This window comes from Lagopus muta, chromosome 22, assembly GCF_023343835.1.
Source record: "Lagopus muta isolate bLagMut1 chromosome 22, bLagMut1 primary, whole genome shotgun sequence".
In the NCBI taxonomy this organism is placed as follows: Eukaryota; Metazoa; Chordata; class Aves; order Galliformes; family Phasianidae; genus Lagopus; species Lagopus muta.
The window spans coordinates 1,240,661-1,255,676 of NC_064454.1; the positions used below are offsets into that span (position 1 = coordinate 1,240,661).

General features: G+C 44.5%; 1 protein-coding gene across 6 annotated transcripts in view; it reads right to left on the minus strand.

Annotated features, from left to right (window-relative positions):
- ARHGAP32 (Rho GTPase activating protein 32) overlaps positions 1-15,016 on the minus strand; it is a 172,941-nt gene that overhangs the window by 99,273 nt on the left and 58,652 nt on the right. For all 6 annotated transcript variants that reach the window (XM_048968625.1, XM_048968630.1, XM_048968626.1 and 3 more), the window contains one exon: positions 7,639-7,747. In XM_048968625.1, coding sequence (XP_048824582.1) covers positions 7,639-7,746 — 108 coding nt within the window. In that variant the 5' untranslated portion in view covers position 7,747. Of the gene's footprint in view, positions 1-7,638; positions 7,748-15,016 lie in introns of those variants that run through there.

A 15,016-nucleotide genomic window follows, 5' to 3' on the forward strand; every position in this document is an offset into this window, starting at 1 on the left:
TAGAAGCCAAAGAATTTTCCCACTGCAGTGGAAGAAAAACTAGAAGGCAGAAAAAACAGCAGGCTGACAGTTAACCCAATAGATCAGAAGTCAGTGGAGTTAATGGGAATTCATATTTATGCATGTAAAACCAGCCTGGGCTCGGCTTATAAAAGAGCCAGCTCCAATGGCATAAAAGACATAACTGCTATATGATACATTCATTTTGCAAACCCTTATAATAACACAGCAACGTGAGGAATGTGTCTGTTTGTAACATGCAATTTATACCATCACTATCCATAAACCTCACAGCCCACGAGAACAAAAGGGTCAGCCCCAGTGGGGGCTGGGGATCCCACACTGCTCCAGGGCCTTCAGCCAGAGGAGCCACAGCGAGCAGAGCTGACATCAGCATTTCTGCACTCACATCCAAGGTGACAGTGAGCTGCAGCTCGTGCCATGTGGGTCAGAACAGGACACAGCACTGGGCACAGGGCTGCAGTCTGTGCGTGCTCCTCCAGGTGAGCGCAGAGCTCCTCCCCACTGCACACAACAGGGATGTGCCCAAGGATGCTTTACTGCCTTCATACAGTTATTAGGTAAACGCTACCAGGAGCATTCAAAAAATTGGCTGATGCATTCCCGTGCCACTTTTGTCTTTTTAAGTTGTCATTATCCCCCAGGACCAGGGAAATTCTTTACAGAAAGAGTGGTGAGGTGCTGGAACAGCTGGAGGTGTTCAAGGCCAGACTGGATGGGGCCACGGGCAGCTGGGGCTGGTATTAAATGTGGAGGTTGGTGGCCCTGTATTTGGCAGGGGGTTGGAGATTTGTGATCCTTGAGGTCCCTTCCAACCATTCTGTGATTCTGGGACTATAGAAGAAGAAATACTGGTGGTGACATGTAAACACAAAACCCAAACGTCTCATTGGTGAGATGCTGTATTTATCCGTATGCATCGGATCCACTTTGAGACAAATGGATAAGCAAAACAGAAGGTCAACGTGCCTGAAAACTGGTGAACGTGGCCATCAGCAAACTATGCTGAATCCTCCTTCCTTTGCTAAGTGCTGCATGCAATGGATTTTAAAACAAGTTTGGAAAATGCCATTTTTTCCCCACAGGTCAACACTGTACCATAAGACTACATGCACTATGAAGAGAGAAAACATAACTGAAAGCATAGCGTTACCAACAAAAATTAAATGATTACTATAAATTAGTACTTACTGTCAAAAATACAGTATCCATTCCAGCTTAATCAAACTCAATTAATTGGCAAACCCAAATGGAAGTCAGTGTGCCAATTAAGTGATTGTCCCTCATTGCAAAGACTCCCAGGGACAAACCCATGCTGGGAGTAAACCTGTGAAACACAAAGGACTCCAACCAGGAGCAGAGGGAGGGAAAGGACCATATGCAGCAACACAATACCTTGCCAACAGCTTCACAAGGGAAAAAGCATTTGATTCATGCAGCAATAATAAAGAAAACAGGTTACGTGAACTGAAAACAAAATGGAGGTTATGGGTTTGATGCCAGACCAGAACTGTTTTGACCGAAGTATTATTACAGCCTGGTGGCAGCTTGGTGTGCTGTAAGGAACACTTGTCACATGCCCAGGCCTATATTACCCATACCACCCAAAATCCCATCTCCAGCCCATCGTTAGCTCTACTGCAATCACCCCTGGTGACCTCAATGGCACACAGCAGTGGGGTGCTGGACAGGAAAGCCATACTGGGGTTTGGGTAAGATGAGATCCAGTGAGGTCCATCAATGGCAAGCCAAGCCCCAGAGCCTCCTCCAGCACAGAGCCAGCCTCCAGCTTTAAGGTAACGTTTTCCATTACGCTGAAGTAACTCTTAGGACTGGGAGCCAGAAGCTGAGTGCTGGAGCATCCAGGGGAACAAAAAGCTCAAGCTCAATCCTGGTGCATCATCCAAGCTATTCAAAAAGCCAACAGAAAAGCAGAATCACAGTTTTGTAACTACTGAAATGTTTCCATATCCCTAAAAGCTTCAAAATGTTAAAGAACCTTGAGGTAGGCGTTCAGAGCTCAACATAAATAAAGAAAAACACATAAAGAAATTCATAACAGAAACTCCACATACCCCCATCCTCTGCATCTATTCTTACAGAAGTCACAGCCAAGATCTGGGGCAGCTCTGGGCTAAGGACTGAACAAAGAATGAGAAACAAGCCCAGCTCTAACAAGAGTGACACCTTTCTTGAACCCTTAACAATCCAAACTCTACACGGTTTTATAAATTGCATTTAAAATTAGTTTTCTCCTCACTCCTGTCCCAAATTTAAGAGAGTGATATATTGAGGTCTCATTAAAAAGCCTTCGTTACCCTCACAAACCACATTATGTTACCTCACCCACTATCAAACAGTGAGAACACTACAGTTCTCAGAACAGATCTAAGAACAAGGATCATTACAGGGACTTCATGCAGACAAATCTAACCCCTGTGCCATTTGGAGGCTTGCATTTCTCCTTAAGAAAATTCTACCAGCATAAGCTAAATGGGACAGTGACTGCCAGCTGTCTGCCTGCTTTTTCAGTTACTCATTTGCTAGATTCATGGATTGTCAGTGGTTTCCTATTGTAACTTAGAGGTTCCTGTATCACTCTTCTAGGAAGCCTGGTTTCAAACCAGGTTCACCTGGGGATACTGAGGTTACCATCTTAATAACCTCATCCCTAATTGCACCACCAGATCTCCACAGTGACTGCTGAGAGGCGTGGGATGGGAAGCCCCTGGACACATCCAGGAGGGATGTACTTGTGAAGGATGCCCTGTGGACACTGTTGGATGAGCCCAGCTGGAAGGATGATCCCAGCACTCTGCTCAGGGCAACGTGGATCCAAATCTCTCAGGAAATAAACCCACCACAACTTTAGGGACTGGAAGATACGACAGATGCTGCAGAATGAGCCACCTTGTTCAGAAACATATGTTGTGTGTATATAGAAAAGAAATCCTATTTCCAGTTTTGGACTCAGTACATTCACCTTATCTCCAGTGCAGGTCTGCCTGCTGGCTTAGTGCAGCTCCAGGTGCTATCAGCCTGTGGCAGCACCATTTGAAAGGAGAACATGAATAAAGAGCTCCACATTCATTTCACTCTTTTAATTCAATTTCCCCACAAAATTCTGACAAAATCCTGCTACAGGGAGAGGCAGCTTTTATAGCACAGCAACCCTGCACCCACAGTGAGGTGCTAAGAGCAAGTCAGATGGTCAATGACAGAAGGTAAATGCAAAATTAAGTAAAACTATCAGATCACACTGAAGTTAATGACAGCTGTTTTGTAGGTTTGTGTGAGCAATCTTATTTAAAGCCTTTTTCACAACTTTATTCCTTCTAGCAATAGAAACAGAGCACTCTTCAGGTCCTTACAAGGGAAAGATGCTCCTTTCCTGTATGGTAACACAACCAGCTCAGAGAGATGCTAGAAAATCATATGCTGCAACATCACTTGGCTCAAACATGGCTTTTTGTCCCCAGAGTTCACAAGTATTTCACAAAGAAAGTCAGCATCACCAACTGCATCTTTCAAAATGGAGCAAAGAGAAAGAAAAAGGGCAGGTGTGAAGGTTACCCAGCAGTGCAGTGGGACCTGGGGGCTGAGACATGAGAAAAATGGTGCAGATAATATTACTAAATTCTAAAAATAGAGAATATAATCAGAGGCTGCTACAGAATATAGCAATCCTTGAGGACTGGTCGAGATGCTGTGTTATGACCTGACTCCTATGAAGTCTGTCCATCCAGTGCTGCATCTCAGTCAGTCTGGCTCTCAATCTGGCTCAGGATTATAGAGCTCCTATGAAGCTGCAGGAGCCACCCAAAGTACCCAAAGCAACCAAGAAAACCACCTGCCTTTGTGCTAAACTACAAAGAACAGCAGCTGAAAGTACAAATTAGAATCCTACAAAGGACAAAAAAAACTCAGGTGCCCATGATTAGCCAACAAGGACGGAAATATTAAAAATAGAGTTTCTGTCCTATCTGATATTCAGAGAACAGGAGGACATTCAACCTCTACGTATTTAAGAAGTCCTTCAGTTTATTTCTTGTTAAGAAGCAGGTTTGGAAACAAAGCACTCACATAAATTAATAATAAGCACTTCCAAACACGTTGCAGATAAAAGGGGGAGGGAAGGGAGGGAAGGGGATGCTCGCCTAACCGTGAATGCATAGAGCACCTTTCCCAAAGTACAAAAGCATGTAGAGAGGCAAAGTTCGAGAGACAACTGAATGAGCATCACAGATCTGTCTGTTGTGTCAGAATTTCCCAAGCTCTTTGCATTGCTGCTAGTCTCAGCAGTTCCTCACCTGGCAGAGTGCGACATTCATTCCAAGTGACAAAGCCTCGCACCCAGTTGGGTCTCCAGCTGTCTACAATGAGAAGCAATGGAGAACAGAAAACAGCTCAGCTGCATCCAACTTCTCCAAGCCCTTACAGCCTCCATTAACCAAAGGCTGAAACAACAAGCGACAACAGAACCTGTCTGCAACTTCAACAGCTAACCAGAAAATGAGTTTATTGTGCAACTATGAGAAACTCACATTGCATGTGAGGAGCAAACTACAGGAAAGGGGCAAACCTGAGTCTGCCAAGAATGCAAAGTGAAGAGAGCAAGGAAGGAAGGCTCATGATTAAAATGATCAAGAAAGACACAAATACAGCAGATTCACTGGTTAAGCAAAAAGTACAACAAGACAATGTAAATTCTCAGCAGGAAAGCATCCTGTAAGTCTCACCTCCTGACTGCCCATTAGGCAGAGGTTGAAAATGGAAATTTGATTCACTTAACGCAGAAAAGACGAGCAAGAGAGGCTTTTATGTCCATCTACATCTAATGTGCATGAAGTCAGAACACCACAAGCACAGATCCTAGCCATTGTAACTATAAGCTCAGTCTTTAACACTTAGCCTTGTGCTCTACCACACCAAGTCACTGTGCAGCAAATCTCAGACCTGAATTTCCTTGGTAAAAAACATCCAACGGACTACAACAATCACAGAATCATAGCTGGAAAAGACCTTAATGATCATCAAGTCCAAAAGCAACCCAACCATACTAACTCTAACAAATATAACACCCTAAGTACCCTAACTCTAATAAATGAGGTATGCTAGTTAACTTGTGTCACAGGTAGAGACTGAATTAGAGATAATACTCCTGAGACACTCCTGGAAGTTACAGACAGCACTGTGTCAGTGACCCCCATGAGCCCTGGCTGTGCAGTGGGAAGAAGCTCCATGCTCTGAGGCTGCAGCACGCACTGCTGGCTGAGTAACCCTGATGAGAACAGGCAGTGCTCTCACACATGCAGCATCACTGAGATCTGCTGGCCAATGCAGAGAGAAGGAAAAAAAAAAATACCTGCAGATAGAGGAAAAAAAAACATATCCAGTAAGAGACAACTGCTAAAAGTCAGAACTAACAGCAGAGAAGCATTAAGTTGAGCAGAATAAGAAGTACAGAAAAACACCAGCAGGCCAAATGCTAGAGAGGCCAGAGCTCTGCCTTGGTTTGGGGTTTTTTGGCCTGAAAATAGAATTTGAAACAAAATACCATCATTATGCATAGAGGGTTTGATAATGCTTTTAAAACAGTACAGACACTTGGTTGTCTTAATAAACATTAAAATAAATACCTGTCTTATAGTGAGAGTACACATCTTAACTATGTATAACGAATATTTCACCCAAAATGTTCTTCATCTGATCCAGCCAGATATGAACGGTGCTTTAAACCTTAAATAATCCATCAGGATGAACATTCATGTTCCACTGGGTTCTCAATGTTTGTTTGCTCTATCTGTCTTGCTGGATTCTTCCACGGCTTCGCGAGTAGCACTGATTCACTTAAACCACCTCTCAGAAAGGCTTGTTCAGCCTGTGAAAGTAAGCTGAGTTGAAATGCATGCTCTCTCACTGTAGGGCACAGAGTAAAGGTTGGGTACTTTGCATCCTTCCTTTGAAAGGTCATTCAGGAAGGTGCTGCTGCAGGAAACACAAATGCACACGGGACAAGGTTGATGCTTTCAGACAAAGCAGCGTCTCAGATCTTTTATGGGAGCATTAGGAATCCCATGTTGTCACATAAAGACTGAGGTAACCTAGAGGAACACATCTGCTGTGATGTTTCAATCCCATTTCACTACATTGTTGATACTAAATCACAGCCATACAACTTACACCTCCAAATTACGTGCTGCTGGTAGTAATAGTGGTCATTAAGGTGTACTAAGCACTACAGAATGTCATCATAGGTCTGTATGAGAATCCCAGCCATGGAGATTCTGGCACATGCAGCAATGCTGCAGTGAAACAACTCTAACATTTCTCAACAGCACTGCAATTCCAAAGGGAAAAGGACAAACACAAATCATTTACTGAGCAACAGTGAGAACTGTTTCTCCCCTCACATCTCCCCCAAAACATTGGAGGTTTATCCACAAAAGCCTCTGAGCTCCTTCCCCTTAACCACACTTAGGAGAGAACCAGCTCAGCACGGATTTCCCATTCAGCACCTGGGCTTCTCTGCAAACCCTCAGCCCCATACATCACATGGCTCTGACTGCCCTTGCAGCACAGCTAAACCCAGCCCATCTCTCATGCTGCTGCGAGTCAGGAGCAGAAAACATAAGGCTTTTCCAGATGCTCTGCCACACCGTGTGATGCAAAGGAAAAATTGTAACTGGTCTCACATCACAGAAGTCATCTCAGCCATGCAGCTGGGCTGCCCCAGCAGGAGCAGCAATGCCACCCATCAACATTCAGATCTTCCCCCTGTCCAAGCTCTGTCACACAATGCAATTTCCTCTTCTGTTTAATAGGCTAGTGAAGCAATTTAGAATATATAGAAATAACAAGCAAGATAGGACATCTGGGCAGTTCTGTACTGAGGCAAGGCAGGTCAAATGTCTGTGAGGTAAGATAACTTCACAAAACCACCTAATCAGATTGCCTAATTTGGCAACTAAATTAAATAACAACCTCCTGTTTGAGCTCAGCAAATACTAAAGGAGCTGGGAGAAGAGGAGGTGAAGGCAGAAAGGTGCTCCACTCATTCGTTTAAAAAGGAAACAAACCAATCAGGGTAATGCAGAAGTCTGCAGCCCACAGCCCGCTTGCAGTGTCGTGATAAGGATGAGAGCAGCACCTTTGTGCTTTCTTTTCTGCAATTCCTTTCAGGTTGGCTTTCAGGCTAACATTTCACTGCTGCAGACTTTGCCAGCATTCTGCTAAAATCACCTTCTTCCACAATGCTGCATGCTTCAAAGAGCATGTTTTTACAAGAAGTTCCTTTCGTGCTCCAAAGTCTTGCCGAAAACGAGGTTAATGCAGACTGAATCGTTGTGACATTACGGACCTTTTAATTGGTTACCAGACCTGCTTTGGGGCACATATTAATAGGGCAGAAGCGTTATGCGTGCTCCTTCTCCCTCCCCTTGACAAAGCGCCAGAGGAAGGAAAGTATTTTGGTCTTACTGAAACTACAACACAGCCCATTTAAAAAGCCGAAATTCGCAGAGGAAGAATCAAAGCATAACGTGAAACACAAGAGCCAGCAGTGCCGATTATTGGGAACAAAAGCCATGCATACAAAAATGCAGCCAGGCGTTTTACCATAGCGCTGAGGGTCTCCTCCCAGTCCGGCCTCTCTCGGGGATGGATGCTTCTCTGAAGCTCTGGCACGAAGTCATCTTCTTCTGAATGTAAAGAGGACTTCATCATTCTGAAAAGGAGGACAGACAGGTTTGATACGCGGACATCTTCACAGGCCTTAAAGCACTGAGAGACCTTCAGTCTGTTTTAACAAGCTGCTGTTTGCCCATGCAAACACCCTCAGCCTGTGAGAAGCAGGCATTGACTCCTTGGAAGGTGCAGCATCATCTGCTGTGGCTTCGCTAACACAGAAGATTCAGGCAGGCTTCTGTTAGTAAATGACATTTATTGAGAGTAACCCATCTGATAATCAGTGCTACACACACAATTAAAACAAACAGCACACTTCCTCAGCTTTAAGATTTGAAAATAAGACGACTGAATTCACACCTTTATGTGCACTTTGGATTACAAGTCTATTTACCATGCACTCCTCAGGCTTATGCCAGTCCCCTCTGGATTTCCCATCAGAAATCTGTTTTCTTAATAGCCTTTCCCACCAAAGCCAATGCTTTCCTTTTGACAAGTAAACTTCCCACATGTCTGAAATGCTGCCAGCACTGCAGGGCTGCCCAAGGACGCTGTGCCTCCTGCCTTTAGGATGCACGCACAGTCTACAGCAAAATGAGCCAACGGAGTCACCCGTGTGAGGTCTCGATTCAATGTTACCAAGTGGTAACAAACTCAGCAGCTGGGAAGCAGTCAGAGGAGGATGGAAGTGACCTCTGAAGCTAAAGGGATGTTACTGTAAGGATGGCTGCCTGCTTCTTGCTACAATTTATCCTGAAGGAAAGGCAGGAGGAAAGGAGCTGGGAAACCTCCTGTCTTCTGTCACCACCCAGGGCAGAGCAGAAATGAAACAAAACCTGGAGCTACACTGCCAAGAGGAGGAGGTTTCTGAGCTCGTATGGCTTCACTTAAAGATAAGTTGGGAATATTGCACACATGGATATCCACTGCCCACTGGCACTGACATAAAGCATGGACACGTTTTGTAAACATTAAGGGACAAATGAAACTAAAGAACCCGCTCTGTTCCATACAGCCCACACTCGGCTATTTCATGGGAGCTGTAATTGACTGGAAATTCACTACAATTTAATATGACCCGTAATGACAGAAATGCCACTGTATTTGAAATGCCACTTCTTCAGCTGCTCTGCAGCTCTGTGCGCCCATCAAACAGCAGCCGACACCGTTACATTAATCACAGCTCTGCCTGCACAGAGGTCATTAAGCAATCTCTCTTCAGATGACTGAATCCTTCTATGGTGCAAACTGAGAATCAAATGTACTGGAACAAACGTTTACAGGACGTTTCACAGAAGGCACAGCCCTCTTTCACACCCATTCTTTCAAGTTCTCTATTAAGTCAGGTTTATGAATTGCAAGTCAGAGCTCGCACATCTGTACATGACACAACTGTATCAAGAAACACCTAATGCCCGTTTCCATGCTCTCAACCCCCCAATTCGCCAACTGCCATTCATTGCAGCACTTCCCTATCTGCTTACAAGGAACCAAAGCCCATCGGTGCTGCCCTGCAGCCACAGCCCGGCACTCCTGGCAACGGGTGAGCACTGCAGGATGGCTCACATCCCACCTGCTGAGTGTCAGATATGGTAAATGCTACCCACTGCAAACCAGGACTGCCAGGGCCCTGATGCCACCTCACTGCTGACTGATGGTTCTCCTCCGGGACAACACGAGGCACTGACAGATTACATCGAGATGCCTGATGGTTTGAAAGCCATGCAATAGCACGGAAGCACCAGGCACTCTGAACACCAGACCCCTCATATCACACAGATAATTGTCTGCCTGACAGATACTCATTTCAGACCGGCTATATATTTCTTAAATTAAATGCCAAGCCTGATCTTTAGGCTGCACTCCCCCCATGGGACATTGGGCAGGTCAGCGTTCCCTACTGCTTCTCCTTCAAATGACTTTTCTTTCTGACCTCAATTTAGGAGGCAAGAGCCGACAATAACTGATTTATTTGTTTATTTATTATTTATACAGCACTGCTGTTGTGCCGGGAGGTTTCTCAGCCCACAGAAAAGCACAGCTCTGCCCCAAGGAAGCAATAATTCGAAAGGATTTAGAGCTCCACAGAAAGCAATACTTTCCGAGATACGAATCCTATCCAAAAAGCCAAATTTAAATAAGGCCTTTGGTGACACAAATCTATGCTTAAAATCAATGAGTTTCAAACGTTATCTGATAAAAATGGGTATTTTGTGTGCACAAAAAAGCCAGAATAACACAGACTTTACCAGGGCTCTAACAACGCTCTGTAGATTAATCTTTGCATCGCTTGCAGGGAACTGCACATGCACTTGGCTCATCCTCCTTGCTCCTAGCAAGCATGTTTGCCTTCAATGAGCACTCTTCAGTTTTGACACTATTAACAGATACTGCTCAAGAGAGGGGCGAAGAGCAGAGGCAGCAGACAGCAACCAGAACAGAATCGTGATACGCTGCTGCAAGTTCAAGAGGCAGTGCTTCATGGGCACCACTGTAAGGATTAGCAAAACACTCTGCAGACAGATGAGATCTGGGGTTGCTTTAGGCTCCAAGAATTCACTACAGGTGAAGCACAGTGCAAAGCCCCTCAACCCAGGGCACATTAAACTTAAAGGGCAGCCTGGATGCAGCATCCCTGTCTGTCCCCATGCAAGAAAGCAATGTTTCCAGGCTTTGATCCCCCACCTCCCAGTCGCAGCATGGAAAGGTACTCCAACAATCAACAGAAAGATACCTTTAAAACCTCTTCTTTAGAGGGTTTAAAAATAACTTGATCGAGACAAGGAGTCACAGAATCATAGAATGGCCTGAAAAGGAGCACAGTGCTCATCCAATCCCAACCCCCTGCTATGGGCAGGGTCCCCAACCATCAGACCAGGCTGCACATCCAGCCCAGCCTTGAATGCCTCCAGGGATGGGGCATCCACAGCCTCCTTGGGCAACCTGATCCAGTGAAATGAGTCACAGAGCTACAGAGAGAAAATATATCAAGAACTGGAGTGGTCAACATACAATATATGACACAAAATTAAGGCAGCTTTTCACCATGGACTGCCCTTATCACCACAAGGAAAGGCAACATCTAGGAAACAATTGAGATGTGACATAAAGCATATAAACACCTGGGCAAGAAGTTGGAATCTAGAGAGAAACATCAGCACGTCTTTATTTCTGGCCTCAAACTTACACCATAAAATATATCTGTGCTATCATGAAAGAGATAGGGGGAAAAAATGAAACCAGGAAACACCCACCCTCCGCCAACCCCATTTCCCAAGCAAAATCTATATCCATGAAATTAAAATAATACAGTGGAAAGGAACAAATAATCATGCAATATGGAAAGTGGAGATAGCTCAAGAGCCCCAGGGACAGTGAAACAAGATGGGAATTGAAGGCTGGCAGCGATGACCTGAAAGAGAATTTAATTTCCCCATCTTTTAAATCAGCACTGTCAACACCTTGCTGATTACATTATGTCTATCTGTATTATATAACATAAGATTTCTGAAGTCTGTCTCAAGGTTCACACAGAGCAAAGACAAAAGACCTCCAAGGTCAGCACACCTGGTAAATATACACACCTCGTAAACAAACAAATGGCAAATGGGATTGCATTTAATCCTTGACCACAAAATGAAAACCTGGCATAACTAAATGGTTTACTGTGATTGATTCTGCTAAGTTGAAAGCTACAGTGGACACTTTTGATGTAAGTTCATTATTATGAAGCCAAAATTGGATTGCTTGGGAAGCCACTGGGTAAGAAAAACTAATAGAGAAACACTGCATTACAACAGAAGAACCATTTAAAAATCCTATGCTGTTACTCAAATATGAGCCAGCAGAAACCAACCTAAATTTCTCAGTGACTGCAAGCTACCTGTGCCAACAAGGATGCATCTGTTGCCTCGTTTTAGATGTTTACATCAATGGTTTTCAGCTCCTGATTTATCAGTGATGGTCAGAGAACTGCTGAGATGGGGCAGCAGGAGCTCAGTACCAAACGTTCCTTAGTGCAGCTGCTCAGTAAGCACAGGGCTTTCAAGGACAGTTCTGCTCTTCTGCCACAACCTGGGCAGCTTTGTGTACCCAGTGTCACCCAGCTGTGCGCCGTCTCAGCTCAGGAACACCAATGGCAAGGTACTTCAGTGAGCAGCAAGATGCTCATCCACGCTCTGCAAGGGGCTGCAATGGTGTCTAAGGGCTCTGCTGAACTTGGCTTTAGTAATTTGCATTCAGGTTTTGCTAAAGGAGGATTTCTTTGAACGCTTCATGGAAAGAATGTTCAGCTTTCACATGCTCTGAGCCACGCTCTTGGTTATTAAAGAGGTTTATTGAAAAAAATCACGGAATCCTCATCTTTCTGCATACGTGTATTATTGGACAAAACTGCTCTTTGGTTTGGCAGCACATAAAAGGCATTGCTTTAATAAGTGCTTAGTATTTTCTTCCAGAACACAGTGACAGCCAATTAGAAAACTTATTCTTTAAATAAGCTTCTCTTATCACTTTTGCCCTGAGTAAGAAAAGAATTAAGGAAAATGCTCAGTTCTTAGCTTGGCTTCCTCTGGTTCGATTCAGGAACACATGAAGAAACAAATTGTCTCTAGGGAAAGAGAGTCCTGGCCTCTCATTGACAATTAATGAACTGCTATGAGCAGCCCTGAAGTCTGAGCCCAGAGAGGAGATGGGGAAGGATGGCTGCTTTTTGAGTTCATGCTTTCTTCTGGGCACGGTTTCATTTCATGGCTTCCTCTCTGCCCAACAAAAGCCATTCCAGTCTTCACTGGAGCCCTTAAATACCATAATACAAATCAGTAATAAAAACCATCTGTTAACAGCTAATCCAGATACGGAAAAGTTTTAAGTTTACCCCAAAATTACAAAGCGTGACCTAAACGCAGATCCAAGGACATTCATCTGGACTCATTTCTCATTTACTTGTAGTTCAGAGGTAATGCAAAGCCATGGCAAATGTAATCCTTCCTGATCCAAGCATACACTGGAAAAATGATGCTTTCAGCACGTGAAATGATCAAGCAGCATCAACTCAACAGTTGCAATTCTCCTCGTGTGCTGTTAACATGACAACTGTTCCTAACACAAAACAACACTTACAACTCGTCTGCTCCCTCAGTTGCTTTGTAGGGAAACCCCATCTCCAGCCAAACGCATGCACAGGGCTGGGCACCTTCCACAGCAAAGCCTCCCATCTGCCCAGCTCACTGCAGGCGTGCTGGGAACACACTGTGGGGAGAAGAACAGCCAGAGATGGGCACTGCCAGGGAAAAGAAGGGAAACGAACTCTGGGACATCGGAACCTGACTGACCAAATAGAGAACGAAAGATAAGCAAGCATAAAAAACAGCTGAAGAGTAGTTTCAGCCATCCTGCCTTTAATGACTTGACTTAAATGACCAGCTGACCAGCATCCTATTTACAACAGCACTTCTGCTATCACTCCACATCAATGGTATCAGCAGCAGAAAGGAGGAAAATGCTCAGTTCTTTCTGTGCCTATATGCCACTGCCAATATGCTGTGCTGCTATTATGCCTATTGCATGGTTCCTGACCCCCTAAATTGAATTAAATGAAGATCTACAACTATAGTAAGTCATCAAGGACATGTCTGACCAGGTAGGGGTTATATGGCCACAGTCAGTGCAAACCATACTGCAATTATTTCTGCTGCAGCAGAGAGATGTGTATTCTAAACAAGCAGGTCATTCTGAAGCTAACATGGATGGGAAAGTAAAGGAGTAACCAGGACAAACCTGCAGGCCTGCTTATCTACTGCTTGCATTTCTGATGCACAGCATGAAGAAACAAGTGGCAGCAGTGCAATAAACAAGAAGGGGTGACAAGTGGAAGGCAGCACCTGCAGACCATAATTAAAGGTGTTACACATTTCCCACCCTTACCTGGTGCAGAACCAATGTCAGCACTACAGACAGACCCAGCGCTGGTGCAGCTCTTCAGTTAGCACAGATCAGTTACTTCACCCCCTTGGAATGATTTACAAATGTTGAATATCTTAGAGCAGAAACAAATAAATGTACAGGAAAGAGATCATTGATCTCCCTTCCTCAAGTTCTCAAGGATACAGCTGCAACCACTACTACCCAATCATTTTCACCTTCAACACCCACGTCTGCATTTTTGGTACACAAGCATTCAAGCTGGCACACACGTCTGCTGTGAATGGAAACCCTGCTGCTAGGTTTCCTGCTGCCACAGAGATGAATAGAGAGAGAGAACAATTAGCCAAGGCTTCAGTCTAATTTAGCTTTATTTTTCTTTTTGGAGGAGAGGCTGAGAAATGGCACATCATAAAACAAAACATGAACTCCAAAGGCTGCACCGAGAAGCACAAAGCTGAAATACCACATGTAACCTGTATTATAATGGCTTCTGATCTTCTGACAAAGAGGGAATGAGAAAGATCTGAACGTGCTCCTCTCAGAGACCTCCTTTTGGCTTTGACCTCCTGTCCGCTAAAACCCCAGTGGGTTTCTGCAGATGCCATCCTGATGTGCACGCACTGCTCTTCATACTGAGTGTGGAGAACCTGGACATTTATCTCAGCTTGGCAAATGCTGGAGCCAAGGACCTGAGGTTGTACAGGCACTGCAATGCTTCATCATACAGCACCACCAGGTAACCACTTCGATCTTACATCAGGCAGCACAAGAAAGCCCCTGAAATACCTATCCGAGCATCAACCTGATTTTAAAGACATCAAGGGAGTGAACTACATACACAGGCACAGATAATTCAAATATATTCAAACAGCAAAAAGGAAACCACTTTCCAAACTCATCTCGTAGAGGATTAAAAACACAAAAGGTGTTAAAACTGCCTAAGCAGATGCCAGCAGTGGAATGTAAGAAAAAGCAAACAAGGTTTTTTTTTGTCCCCTCTGCTCCGAGATCCAATGTCAGCATTCGCACACCGCTGCTGTGTAGGAAGATTAACAATTTTTCAATGCTAGCATTATGGTAGGAATAACAACTTACAGAGCACGGGGTAAATCCTGCTGTTAGGACATGTCTCACTCGCCTCAACCACGGAGTGACAGCATGGGACCATCTGACGGAGTTCTGCATGGAACCAGCACAGCTACAGCAAACGCAGGAGGCGAGAAGGAAGGCACACGACCGACTCAAGGCTCCAGGAAGCAAACCACACAAATGACTGTTGAGTTGGGCAATGACTCAGCAGGAGAAAAAATAATAGCAGATAGGCCAGTCTTTTCCATAAGAATTAATAACTGCCATCAAAAATGACGTAAAATAAAGAGAAAGA